The 14000-nt window shown below is 38.4% G+C and overlaps 1 protein-coding gene across 1 annotated transcript in view; it reads left to right on the top strand.

The window, feature by feature from the left end:
• The window catches only part of ptar1 (protein prenyltransferase alpha subunit repeat containing 1), a 19341-nt gene extending 6772 nt beyond the window's left edge, over nt 1–12569 (top strand). Inside the window, exons 4-6 of the mRNA XM_040154868.1 lie at nt 5772–6015; nt 7545–7903; nt 9298–12569. Coding sequence (XP_040010802.1) covers nt 5772–6015; nt 7545–7903; nt 9298–9682 — 988 coding nt within the window. The 3' untranslated portion in view covers nt 9683–12569. The remainder of the gene's footprint in view (nt 1–5771; nt 6016–7544; nt 7904–9297) is intronic.
• The last annotated feature ends 1431 nt before the right edge of the window (nt 12570–14000 follow it).

The raw sequence follows: 14000 nt of genomic DNA, 5'->3' as shown, positions 1-14000 counted from the left end.
TGGAATCCATCCACCCCCTCCTCTACTAGGACCTTTAGAGACCATCCAAGACCCCCTCCTCCTCTTTACAACCCCAGGATCAACCCCCCTGCTGTAAGGACTCCCCCTGCTACCTCTGGGCTGGACGACATCAGGGAAATGCTACACACCCTGTGTACCTGGCTCCTGTTCAGCTAAGATATACATTCTCAGAACAATTTTTCACTTGAGTAACAGAACAGCATGGAAAAGTATTGTTAGTAGTAGTATTAGTGTCTTCTCACCTTGACTTGACATGCTTCACAATATAGCATAATCAAGGTCTTAAAGCTTTTCTGAGCTAATTTGACATGGATCTGGTCAACCTGATAGGAGGAGTACATGAAAGTACAAAGTATAAAGTATTTCATGCTGCTAGTTTGATGGTGGTATGACTGGCTGAATATTGGCATGTAGATGTCTTTAGGCCAAGACTCTTTATCAAATGTGAAATTGGGGCAGATTTATCAACTGATATTTGAGTAGCAACAACTTCCTGTTTCATGGCGAAACATTGAAATTCGCTGTGCCAACATGAAAATCTTCATAATAAAGCCTCATCAAGGTCTTTTCTGACCACATTTGAGGTGGATCTGCTCAACTAGGAGCAGTACATCAAAGTCTAGAAACTGTCATTTCCTGTTGCAGGTAGTTGGGGCTTTGGTTGTAACTGAATGTTACCATGTAGATGTCTTCAAGCTGGGACTGTTTTCAAACGTGAAGTTTGGGGCAGATTGGACAATGTATATTTAAGTTATAAGAACTTCCTTCTTTATAGTGAGACACAAAATTCGCCATGCTGCCACTGACACCGTTCAATGAAAACTCAATCCATGCAATTTAGCATTGCAAAGGTCTTTAGATTGCACTGACTAAATTTGAAGATGATCTAATCAATTCTCTTGGAGGAGTTCATTAAAGTATAATGCCTGTAAATGGCAAAAACTGCGCCATAATTGCACAGTAAATTCAAAATTGCTGACTTCCTGTTGGGTTTAGGGTTTGGCTCTAGGAGGTTTTTTTTTTTTTTGTTTTTTTTGTTTTTTTTTAGTATTGGGATATTTAAAAATCAAACTGGCTTCCCCTCAAAACACCACACCACCGACCATGTATATATCCCTCACACTTTAATTAACAAACATGTACACCAAAAAAAAATGGTAAGATACTTGCATGTGTTACTGATTTCAAAAAAGCTTTTAACTCCATTTGGCATGGAGGACTGTATTACAGACTGAACTTGCTGCTCCTACCTTCTCCCATCCTAAATAGAGAGGTGAAGTCTCTCTTTAATGCTGATTACCTCATTCTACTATGTCATAATGAACAAGAACTACAGCAACACTGGACATAGCAGAAAAATACTGCCAGAACTTGGTCCTGGCAGTAAATATGAAGAAAACTAATAAAATGATTTTTCAAAAATGCCCCAGATGCCAGGAAAATAAATACCAGTTCACCATAAATAATAAAGTAATTGAACACAGTAGGAGCTATACCTACCTTGGTATAACAATAACTGTTTCAGGAAGCTTCAACATGGCAGTAAATGCACTAAAAGAAAAAGCTCTAAGAGCTCTAAGTGGAGTTAAAAGAAGATTTTAAAACTTCCAAATTCCAATTAAAATCTGCATTAAAATATTTGATAGTGTTATCCTGCTTATTGTACGGATTGATGTGGTAATGAAGTACTGGGTCCACTCAGTCATAATAGCTATACCCATTGGGATAATACCCCCACAGAATCTCTACATGCAGAATTCTGCAATTTCAAATGAGAGCACTTCAATTTTAGCACCTTAAATCCAGCCTCCTAGACACCCTCCACTCCAATCCCAAGAGGTGATCCCAGAAAACAGTCCCTTATGTCAGTTGGTGCTGAGACTAACTGCCCCCTCTGAAGTACACTGACCAGTCTCACAACAACACCATTTCGAGGGAACCAAATTACAACACAATATAAAGAAACCTATTTGAACCACCTGAAAGAAGAAACTAAAAGCCAAAGTAGTTTAGAATGTTATGTGTCCCTAAACAGAGATTACGAATTGGCATAATATCTAAATAGAAAGCAGAGGCAGATCCTAACCAAAAAGTGACCAAAAACTGGCAATCTAACAAGGAACACACAAAAAATCATTGGAACTGAATGAAATCAGAATATGTGGCCACTGTTCGAGTTGAGGTTGAGACAGAGGTGAACTTCTCCTAAAACGTAAATCGTTCAATGAAATAAAGAACATTTACTTAAACCAATTCAACTCTATAATTCCAAATTTCAATGAACTAAACAACATTTCAAAATTAAAACTTCCCTGAGGAGAAGGAGACAGCCAGGCTTCGGCTCAGGAGGTAGAGCAGGTCGTCCACTAATTGGAAGATTGGTTGTTTGATTCCCGGGTCCTTCAGTGTGCATGCCACAGTGTCCTTGGGTAAGATACTGAACCCCAAATTGTCCTTAATGTATCGTTGGTTGTGTGAGTGATCGAAAAAGCTGTATGTTTAGAAAAAGCGCTGTATGAATGAATGAGTGTGTGTGTGTGTGTGTGTGTGTGTGTGTGTGTGTGTGTGTGTGTGTGTGTGTGTGTGTGAATGAGTAAATGTGACTTGTAGTGTAAAGCGCTTTGAGTGGTTGATAAGACTAGAAAAGCGCTGTATAAGTGCAGTACATTTATCATTGACCATATCTTGCTGCCCAGTATATATCAACATGCCACAACAGACAGTGGACACGGACACACACACATACACACACACATACGATATATTATAAATGTATAATTAATATATGTCTATTGATCCAGGTGTTCTTTCAATTTATGTATCATTATTATTTCATGTATTGTATTTTATTTTTAAATTTTTGATTGTATATTTTAGTATATTTTAGTAGATTTAAAATATTTTCAGAAGTAAATGCAAATGAACCAATTTTGTAAATCAATCACTTAATAAAATCTCGAAATTTACTGAACAACAACAAAAAAAAGCTTTCATATAGTAAAATAAAAAATAGACATAAAATGTACGCTTGACAAATTTATTGACACCCTTTTGATGAATTTCAATTCTTAGTTAAAATAGTTCCTCAAATAAAATATAAAACAAACAAGACTGACCTGTGCTTAATTTTCAGTGTTCACATGACCTGAATTAACCAATGAATGATGGTTTAACTGCAAGAAAGGGGCTGATTGTTTCCAGTTTCTTTTTCACAATGGCGGAGACAAGAGAGCACCAGAAATGCTATTATCAAAAATGTAATGTTATCAAGGAGTTTCACAATCATAAAACTATTAAGATGCTTCCAGGACGCGGTGCTAGGAAGAAAGTCAATGAGACCAGTCTGTGAAGGTTGGTGCAGATTGTGGAAAGGACACCATGTAAGACATCTAAAGAACTTCAGGTTGACCTAGAGCAATCTGGGGTGGTGGCTTCAGCCTGTACCACATGCTGCACAATAAACCAAGAAGGGCTCTACAGGCGAAGGCCAAGGAGGACATCCTTGTCTAAAGAGAGGCACAAAAAGGCAAATGTTTAAAAGGCACAGTCAGTCTGGGATAAAGTTCTATGGACAAATGAAACCAAAGTAGAGCTGGAATGCAGTATATCTGTTTTCTTACAGGTGACAAAATTAAGCCCATAAGGAAAAGAACACCCTACCTACAGTAAAACATGGTGGATATTCTATCTTGCTGTGGGGCTGCTTTGGTGTCTCTGGTACTGGAGGCATTGAATGTATCAAAGAGATGATGAAATCATAAAATTACCAAGGCATTTAGGGTGAAATATTTCACCCAGTGTCAGAAAACTAGCTTTGAGGAGAAGGTCTTGGGTCTTCAACAGGACAACGACCCATAGCACACACCCAGCAGCACAAAAGAATCTTTTAAAAGGAAAACATGGCCAGCAATGAGTCCTGACCTAAATCCCATTGAAAACCTTTGGAGAGAGCTGAAATCTGCCATTGCAAAAAGACTCCTGCAAACTTAAAATAGCTTGAACACAAAGCAATGGAAGAGTGGCAGAAACTACCATCAGACAGGTGCAAAAACCTTCTAGATGGCTCCAAGAAACATTAAGAGGCTGTCATTGTTGCCAATGGTTCTGCCACCATAATTGTCTTCCCCTCCTACTTTTGGAGAGTCTAGGAATGACAAGTAAGCCTACATTCTGGGAGCGCAGTGTTCTAGTGGGGTAATAGGGTAGTATGAGCTTTTTAATTTTAAGATATGATGATGCCTGACCATTAAGGGCTTTGTAGGTTAGGAAGAGGATTTTAAATTATATTCAGGATTTTACAGGAAGGGGTTGCACGTTAATGGAGTAGTTAGCACTGTTGCCTCACAGTAAGAAGGTTCTGGGTTTGAACCCTGGTTAAGGCAGGGCTTTTCTGTGTCTTCCTGTGCTGGCACTGGTTTCCTCCGGGTAGTCCGACTTCCTCCCACATTAAAGAGGCAGCTTAGGTTAATTGCTGACTCTAAATTGCCCGTAGGTGTGAATGTGAGCGTGAATGGTTGTTTGTCACTATATGTCTGCCCTGCCCTGATAGACTGGCAACCTGTCCAGGGTGTACTCCGCCTCTCCCCCCACAACCCTCACAGGATAAGTGGTGTAGCTAATGAATGGATGGATTTTATAGGGAGCCAATGCAGAGAAGTTAATACAGGAGAAAAATGATCTTTTTCTAGTTCCTGTCAATACTCGCACTGCAGCATTTTGGATCAACTGGTGAGTCTTTAGAGAGTTGTTTGGCCAGCCTGATAAGAAGGAATTGTAATAGCCCAGCCTAGAAGTAACAAATGCATTGGCTAGTTTTTCTGCATCTTTTTGAGACAGGATGTGCCTCATTGTCACAATGTTACATAGGAGAAAAAAGGTAGTCCTTGAAGTTTGTTTTATGTGAGAGTTAAAGGACATCCTGATCAAAAATAACTCAGAAATTCCTAAATGTGGTGCTGGAGGCCAGGGCAATGCTACCTAGACTAATGGCAATGCCAGCAAGTGTTTTTGAGGTGTTTGGGACCAAGTACAATGACTTAAGTTTTGTCAGACTTTGATAGCAGGAAATTGCTGGATATCCAGGTCTTATGTCCTTTAGGCATGTTTGAAATATAGTCAATTTGGCTTCTTCAGGCTTGTGCACTTGGACAGAGCATCTTAACAAACAAACTAAAGTTGCAGTGTAGCTGTTACACAATTAACATTAATTAACTAAGACTGAAGTAATCCACTGCCAGTGACATTAGTAAAGTAAACCGATGATAGCAGTGGTCAGAACTGGCTATAAGAGCTATAAGAAGCAAGCTAATGTTACCTGCATGTTTTCAACATCGGTCTATGCTGATAAAAAATAATGTGGGTTTGACAGTGGGTTTACAATTGTCAAGACATTAATGTATCTAGGTATTTTGCAGACCGGGAGCCAGATCTAAAATGTAACTGTACGGTGTATATGAAGTCAAGTAGTTAGGTGTTTGAAATGTTGAATATTTGTCATTGGTTAAATTATGCAGTTACACACCACAAAAAAGTCAACAGTTTCACTTGTCCACTACTTTCTTAACAGGGTGCTTTTAATAGTACTGAATTTCCATCATCCTCAGCTGCACATTGAAATTCATTTTGTATTCATAACAGCAGATGGCAGTGACAGAGGGAGCGACACTGTCTTCTAAAAAGGGGTTTAGCAGTAGCTGTACAGCTGTAGGTTAATAGAGTTATAGAACTCCGAAGTTGATGTCTCCCTGCAGGCGCTGGGTGCTGCAGCAGATCCTGCGTCAGTTCTCTGCTGTGGCCTGCAGCAGGAAGCAGCAGCAGGGTGAAGTTGAGCAGGCTGATGGAGAGAGGAGCCAGCAGCTCAGTGACCATCTGGCCAGGACACTCCACCAAGAGATGAAGGTGTGTTCTGACGCTGCCTACCGTTATCCCAGCAACTACAATGCCTGGTCCCATCGCATCTGGGTGCTACAGCACATGGCCAAGGGCAATGTCAAGGTAGGACGAGGAAGAAGTTCTTTTATTTATTAATTTTTTTTATTTATTAAGTGGCCTACATGTTACTGAACTTATTTTTACTCAATTGTGTTTAAACCTTAAAAAAAAAAAAAAAAGGGCAAAATCAAATGAGGAGAGACATCAGCCGCTGCCCCTGCCTCCAAAGTTTCAAAAGTCAACCTGACGAGTGAGTGAGTGTTGAGCAGTAGCAAGCGCATAAGGAGGGTCGAGCTTGCGCTTGTCACAGCCCCGTGCTCGCAGGACTGCATTTGTGCACAGGGAGCAGAAATGCTCCCTTGTGAGGATGTTTTTCCGCTCGTGTATACTGTTGTGTGCTCTTGCCAGATTTTTATGTGTACGGGTTTTGAGACTAGTTAAATGCCATAATTTGAACAAAAATGTGGCAAGCAAGTTTGCAAACACAGTACACAATTTATTTACACACGGTAAAAGAATGTATACATGCAGCAGATGGCCAACAATATCCAGCACCACAAAAGCAGAGTGTGTGACAGTAAGTGCAAGGGCATTATCAGACCATACCCAAGTTAAACTGACCACTTATTGAACTGTGGCTGTTAAGCTTGCTTGCTTCAGGAATAAAACCAAAAGTCCTTTTATTTGTTTTACATCTAGGCGATCCAAAAAACATTCCAAATTTCATTATCTTAAAGTAGTCATAAATAGGGCTGGATAAAGGCACTGGTCAACCGAATCGATTAGATTTCAGTTCACAAAGTCCAGAATTGATTCAATTCGATACAATTCTTGATGATTAAATTACATCAGATAAACATCAATGTTACATTAAGCACTTCTAAAGTGCTTCTGTCATCAGACACAGTTCCCCAGTATTTGTAGTTCTGGATGATTTCAAGCTAGATGCTGGAAGCTTGTGTTTCAGCGAGATTATCATTCCTTTATTTTTTGATACATTTAAATCTAAAAAAAGATCTGCATAATGGGTCCATGTGACTGATCTGACTGAGAAGCGACATAACAGCAAATTTCAAAATATGGTGCTTTTTACATTTACTATGACAATCATCTGTACACATGATTAAAAATAAAAAATGAAAGGACACAATCCTTCAATGAGCATTGCCTTTGTTTACTACAATCCTTTTTATGAATCTATCAAATTGATCCCATCCAAAATCTGTACTTCAGTGGTAAAACTTGGGTGCCATAGAAGTTGAGGTACACTACAGTAGATATCCATTTACGAGTAGTAGTATAATTTTAGCTTTTAACATTTACAGCTTGTATGATGCTCTGATCATGTGCCAATGTCAAAAATGGGATCTCGAGTTGTTGAGTGGTTAAAAAAAAAATTAGTCATACTGCAGTCCTACAATCTGTCTGCATACTTTGTGCAAAAATTACTCTAGGCAGTCTATTGAGCGGAATACTTTGAATAAGATCACCTGATGGCTAAATTGACCACATTTCAATTTAATTTCCCAAATACGTGTTATATTTCCTTAATATTAGTCTTCTATTATGCTCACTCCCATGTTTCCGGACAGGTTTTCCATGATGAGTTGTCCTCTATGCGTCTATGGGTGTCCATGCACGTGTCTGACCACAGTGGCTTCCACTACCGCCAGTTCCTGCTCCAGGAGCTGATCACTGAGCTCTCCCAGACTCCATCTTCCACCACCATCACCTGTTCACCCCAGCACCAGTCCAGCACAGTCCCCAGCACCAGTCTCAACCATCACAGCCACGCCCAAGCTAACAGGGAGCTGTCGGGAGCAGAGGCAGCAGGTGAGGAGGAGAGGCAGCTCAGCCTCACTACAGTCCTTCAGCTTCTCGGCCAGGAGATGGAGCTGTGCTCAGACCTGATCCAGTCCTTCCCTGGACACGAGACCCTCTGGAGTCACAGGTGGGGCTACAGAGGTATACATAACACAGGGCATTTGCTATTTTGCAGTGACTTATTATGATACTGCAGTTTGCAAATAAATTGTACACATCATAAACGGGTGAAACCGACCTGACCCTAACCCTAACCCTATGCATTGTTGACTGTAAAAAAAAAAATATATCTTCTTTCAATTCATATTTGTCTATAATTAATTCCTAAAAACCTTATTTTCTGTAACTAAGTGTAAAGATCCACCAGTAGAGTAAGAATATTCCAACCTCTTTTCAATTTAGATCACTTTGTTGTTCCAGACTTAACCCTGTTTCAAATATTTTATGAAATCAAAAATATTTGTAATACACTAACATATTTTATCAGGTATTACAAGAATATAAGGTTTGTTAGGACTTGATTATAGACAGGTTGTCTTTATAAGGTTGTAGCCTTTACAGTGTTATCGACTGCACAGCCACAACAGCTGTATATAAAATAATTTATATCAGCTCTACCTCAACCAGCTGCAACTGTACAATTCCACTTGTATATTAACAAGTCAATAATAATAATAGAATAATCTAATCTATAATGTAACTATCAATTGGGCTATTTTTGTTCATTTAATTGATAATACATCTGAACTTTTACTGAAGTAGTATTTTTAATGCAGGACTTTTACTTGTAACGGACTGCTTCAACATTGCTTTATATATTTACTTAGGTAAAGCAACCTAGAACCAGTAGTTTCCTCCCATTAATATTTAAGATGCATATTTCACATTGAAAGAAAAAAAACTGAGGGAAACGCACACCTTTAGTTCTAGTGAGGTGCTGACTCATACGCAGATATAAAAAAAGAATGAGAAAGTTGCACACCTGTAACTGCAATGCAGTTATTTCAAATAATGAATATCACCATTTGGGCAAACTGACTTCTTTAGGCACAGTAAATCAGTTTTCCAGAAGAATGGGAAATCTGATCAGACCTAAGGGCCAAACCATCAGACAAGTCTCACACTTTACTTGACCCTTTGCAGTTTAACTTGCCAGGAGCTGTTAGGAATATGTTTTGAAAGTTTTACTTTACTGCTCACTATGCTTTGTCCTTCATGGCAGGTAAAAAAAAGCCATGCAATGAAACTGGTAATATGGATGCTCGTGGCATAATAGACTCAGCTTTATTTGACACTATATGGCCAAAAGTATGTGGACAGTGCACCTATATTTGACTACTGAACATGTCATTCCAAGACAGTGAAATTACAGTTTAGCCCAATCCATGAGAAACAACCCCAGACCAAAAGGTACACCATAGTATGTGGACCATGTACCCACATAGTGTACTTATGGCCATATAGTGTATTTGTGCAGTACATTTCAATAATAAGATGCTGGATATGTTTCCACCCCTCCAGGCGGCATGTCTTTTACTTGTGGCACCACTGGAGGAGGGAACACCAGCACCACTGCAGTAGTAATGGAGGCAGCGAGTTGGTCTACCTTAACAACAGCGACCCAGGCCTGCCAGAGGTTGACACTCAAAGCTGTGCAGGCTGGGACGAGAGTGTGAATGGACAGAGGCATGCTAGTGAACCTATGGAGGTAGACAGGGTGTCCTTGCCAGGCCTGCGTGACAGCAAGCGACTGAAGAGAGGTGTCCTGCTGCCTGCCCTCCCCACCCTGTCCGCTGAGCACAGCTTTGTAAGTGGTATCCTGGACAGGTGCTCTAACTCCGAGCAGAGACACTTCGCCCTGGCATATAAGAGGTGGTTAGACACTGTCATTGATCAGCAGCCGTGAGAGAAAAAGAGAGAACAGATAGCCCCATCCCTTCTTAACATTGAAGTTGCCTTTAGACAAAGATTTAGGATCAGCTTACCTACTGTAGTGCTGAAAGTAATTAATAGTGCTTCAAATAAAGTGATGACTTCAGAAACCAGTCACTGGGTAGCCCAGGTACTCTCCTATCCTCTTGACAGTGAATAGAGAGGATGCGGATGGGTTGTTCTTAATCAAACCACATCATCTCATTTTTTCTTGAGCTTAATCTGAGCCAGTACTCCTTCAGAATGGAAATCTGCACACATAAAGCCTATTGGTTCAGCATGCATCTTTTAGTTGATTATGACTTATTTCAGATGTCTCAATGCCTCGGGATAAATTTCAACTGCTTGGTTTATTGCCAGCCTGCCATTCATCCACGTTACTTAATTTCTGTTCGAATATTTCAGCAAAGAAACTCAATGAAGCTGCGACAGGAGGAGGAACACTAAAAATCACGCTTGCTGTACCTGAATTTATGGAATGCCAAAATAGCCAATATTGTATAAATGAGAAATTATAAAATATATAGAATGATATGTGCTGTAATTTAATAAGTAATTAAAACTCAGTTGATAATTATGAAGTTTTACTTCATCATAATTAAAGACAATTTTATTGGAATAATGTATGTATTAATATAGCTAATGTAGGGAAAATTAATTTCAATAAAATTCTTAATAAAAAAAGTAAGCGATGAAATATTTCACATTAATTAAGTTGTAATAATTTAAACTCATTTATTCCTATGCTTATTTTGTAAAGTCTGTTTTGAATTATGCTTAATATCTTTATTTTAAGTTTTGCCCATTTTGGAGTTAAATAAACCTATGGAATAGAATGGAATGATCGTAGTACTGATTAAATGTCTTCCTGTTGAAATTGAAAGACTTTTTCCAGCTTAATGTTCACTCCTCTTTAGATGAATGCATTGAAATTCAGTCAGCCCTCACTTGTTGCCATTGTTTCTTTTAAGCACAGCCAGTCTCCTGTTTTTTTCCTTGAGGCTTCCCAGATTTCCATTCTAAAGGCAGTAACATTTATTAATCATTTCATTTTGCCTTGGTCTTTTCTTCTGTTGATCCTACGTTATTGATCCTGGCTCATTTCTGCCCTCTAATTTTACAGCTGAATAGAGTCAGTAAGTCTTAAATGTGTAGCTAAGTGCTAAGTTATAGTAGCTTGCAACAGAAAGCCAAAAACCTAGTCGCTAGCTTAAAAAATAAAAAGTTTTCAATGTGAAAAGTTAAGCACTACACAAATACATAAGCAGAGAAATGTTAGCTTTACCACTTTAGTGGTGCTGATGGTTGACTTTGAAGGACAGAGTACTAGGGAAGGCAGTTCCCCCGACATTAACTGGTGCTATGTGCTGCCGTTTCTACAACTACTTCATCTGTTAAAGGTGTGTAGTGTGAAATAGTGGAAAACTGAACAGCACTTTGGACTATTTGATAATAATAGTCATTGTTTTGTGGGGTATCACTGCTAAATTACAACATAACTATTTTTGAAATCTTATCCTGTTATTTTGTACCAGGCTAGTTAACAGTAGGCCAAGCTGCTTTATATCACTTCAATTTTTTAACAAGATAGTTACATCAAAAAAGGTCAAATCTTCATTGTCTTTTTGTTAAGGAATTATTTGCAGCACTCCTTTAACTGTTGTAACGTGCTGTTTCTGCACAGTTCATCCCTTCAGTAATGTTGAAGGTACAGATGATAGCTTCTCCCTCTACATAGTGTCATCTATATTGAGAAAGGAAGAATGGTATTCTTAAATCTGTATCTAACAAATCTGAAGTCATAGTTGCCTAGAAAGTATAATTGGATGCAGTTTGAATAGGATCCATCTTTTTGTTTTTGTTTTGGGTTGTTACTAGTTGTTTAGCTCTGTCAATGACAATATCAGCACACAAGTGAACAAATACATGACATTGTTTCATCAGTGTAGCCATGGACATATTATATTATATATTATATTGTACACACGCTACGTGCTCACATGCATCCCAGTGGCATCCTGTTGGGCCCTTCAAGCAAATTGGGTGCCATTACATCTTTGTATAGAGGTTTTGTTTGATTGGCCACATTAGCTTGTTTTTTGTCCAACTTGACAAAATGGCAAGTTGGAGAAAAAGAAATGCTGCATTTGGTCTCAGTGGCCTCAGTGTGCACAGCATGGTGAGCCAAAATAACCTAGCTCTCCATTACATGGTCACTATGTGTTTCCATGATACCCTTGCCATGTTGTAGTTAACTTCTCTAAAACGCAAGCCAGGAAGTTATCACCTCAAATCACTGTGTACGTGATTATAGATAATCTTGAAGTTAGTATATTTGAGCCAAGAATTCTTTAGTTTTGTTCATCAAGAATGTGTGCATATCATAACTGTATGGTGGGGGTATTTTAACATCCGTGCAAAACCTAGAACACAAACTTTGAATACAAGTCTATCTATGCAGAAATGTTTTTTTGTTTTTTTTAACGGTTCAACAAGCTTTTAAAAATGACAATGTAGCTTCTGTTTTTTTCAAATTTATTCTTCATTCGACTTCAGGGGAGGGTATGTCCTTAATGAATAAGCCCTACCATCTCATTAACTCTCTATTTATTTACTTTCAGTGTTTTGTCATCTACTTACCAAGAAAATAAAACTCATCTGGAATAAAGGTTTTTTTTTTTTTTTAACCTGCTGTTTATTTTGAGTCTACGTCTTCTGTGTCTGTGGCTGCCTGGGTCACTTGATGAACTACTGTACTGATGCCCCCTGGGCAAATTCTATATTTTTGATTTTTGAAGTGAAAAGTAAATCTAAACCCTGCAGCAATCCAACATTAAAATGAGCCTTTCTTCAAGTATTAATGCAACTGTTATTTTTTATTATTTTTTTTAAATAACAAATAAAAAAACTTTGATTAAAAAGTAACAGCTGAGAGCAGCTAAGAGTCTATGTTCTTGATTGATGAAGTTTCAGCCACTCTTCCTGCTGATCACTTCAAATTCTGAGATATGTTAGGCTGTCCTGCATAGACAGCATGTTTAAGATCTACCTACAGGTTTTCAGCAATGTTCAGACAAGGGGAATATGAGGGCCAGTCTGAAAGCTTCAGCTTGTTTTTCTTGAAGTGCATGGTTTACTTTGAGGTTTGCTTTGGATCATTGTCCTGTTGTAGAAGCCAGCCTCTTTCCACTTTCACTTTCTTAACTGACTGCAAGACATGCACCACCACTCCTGTGTCAGCTAAACCTTCCGCAGCTCCTCTACAGGATGTTCACCTTTCAAGCCCCCCATGATCTTCCGTTATAAGAGCACTCACTCATAACACGTATAAGGCCTTACATCAGAATGTAAAAACATTTTTAAAATGCTAATGTGGTAAATTTTAGACAAGCAAATTACATAAATTATGTCTCTTAGGGCTCATGTTTTGTTTTTTTAATTTGGGTTATTTATATATTTGAGTAAAATTTTATGTTTTACGCACTTAATTTATATTAGCACTTATTAAGAATCAAAATATTGAGAAGAGAAATTTTGGTTGTAATTGTTCTATACATATCCACACTGCAAAAATTTTTTTTTCAAAAGTTGGCTGGATATATATTAAAAAGAAAAAAAAATTGGCACAAGTGTGCTAACCTTCAGTACTGTTTTTATTTTGGTGTGGTAGTCTGATTATGCTCAGGTTGCGCTGCAATTGTCTTAAAATGTTGTAGGCTCTAAAAATTTGTAAGTTTTGATAAATGGCCATGAGATCTAAAGCACTTAGCAATCTGTTGATGGGCAATGTGTTTCGAAACACTTAAAAATGTCACCAAAATGCAAAAATCAAATTGACTTCAGCTTTTGATCCTTAAGATTTCACACTGTAGTTTGCCGTTTGAATAGCATTTCATTATGCATACTCTGTTAACAATCATCCTCATATTTATAGTGATTGGAGCTACATGGCTAAATTCTTTCGCAGGTGCTGAGGCTGCCCCCTGAAGGTCAAGGGTGCAGTCTTGTGACAACCAGGCCTGACGCTACCACTAAAATAATGTCCTCAGACAATCTCAGGAAATTTATGGATTTAAAAGGAGTTTAAATTCTATGCTTACACATATTGCACATGTTGGATTTTGAGAGAAGAAAAAACTGGTTTAGTATTTTCCACCAGATTGGAAACATTTATACCACGATGTAGAGACATGAATGATTCCCCCCCCCCACACATAAAATGCCATAGAATTTTAGCAAAAGTCATGTAAAGCTGCTGCATGAGTCAAAAAAGCACCAAAAGAAAAAAAATA

This window comes from Xiphias gladius, chromosome 19 (genome assembly GCF_016859285.1).
Source record: "Xiphias gladius isolate SHS-SW01 ecotype Sanya breed wild chromosome 19, ASM1685928v1, whole genome shotgun sequence".
NCBI classification, from domain to species: Eukaryota; Metazoa; Chordata; class Actinopteri; order Istiophoriformes; family Xiphiidae; genus Xiphias; species Xiphias gladius.
Note: the sequence above shows the minus strand (reverse complement) of the source record. Positions and strands in the feature narration are given on the sequence as shown.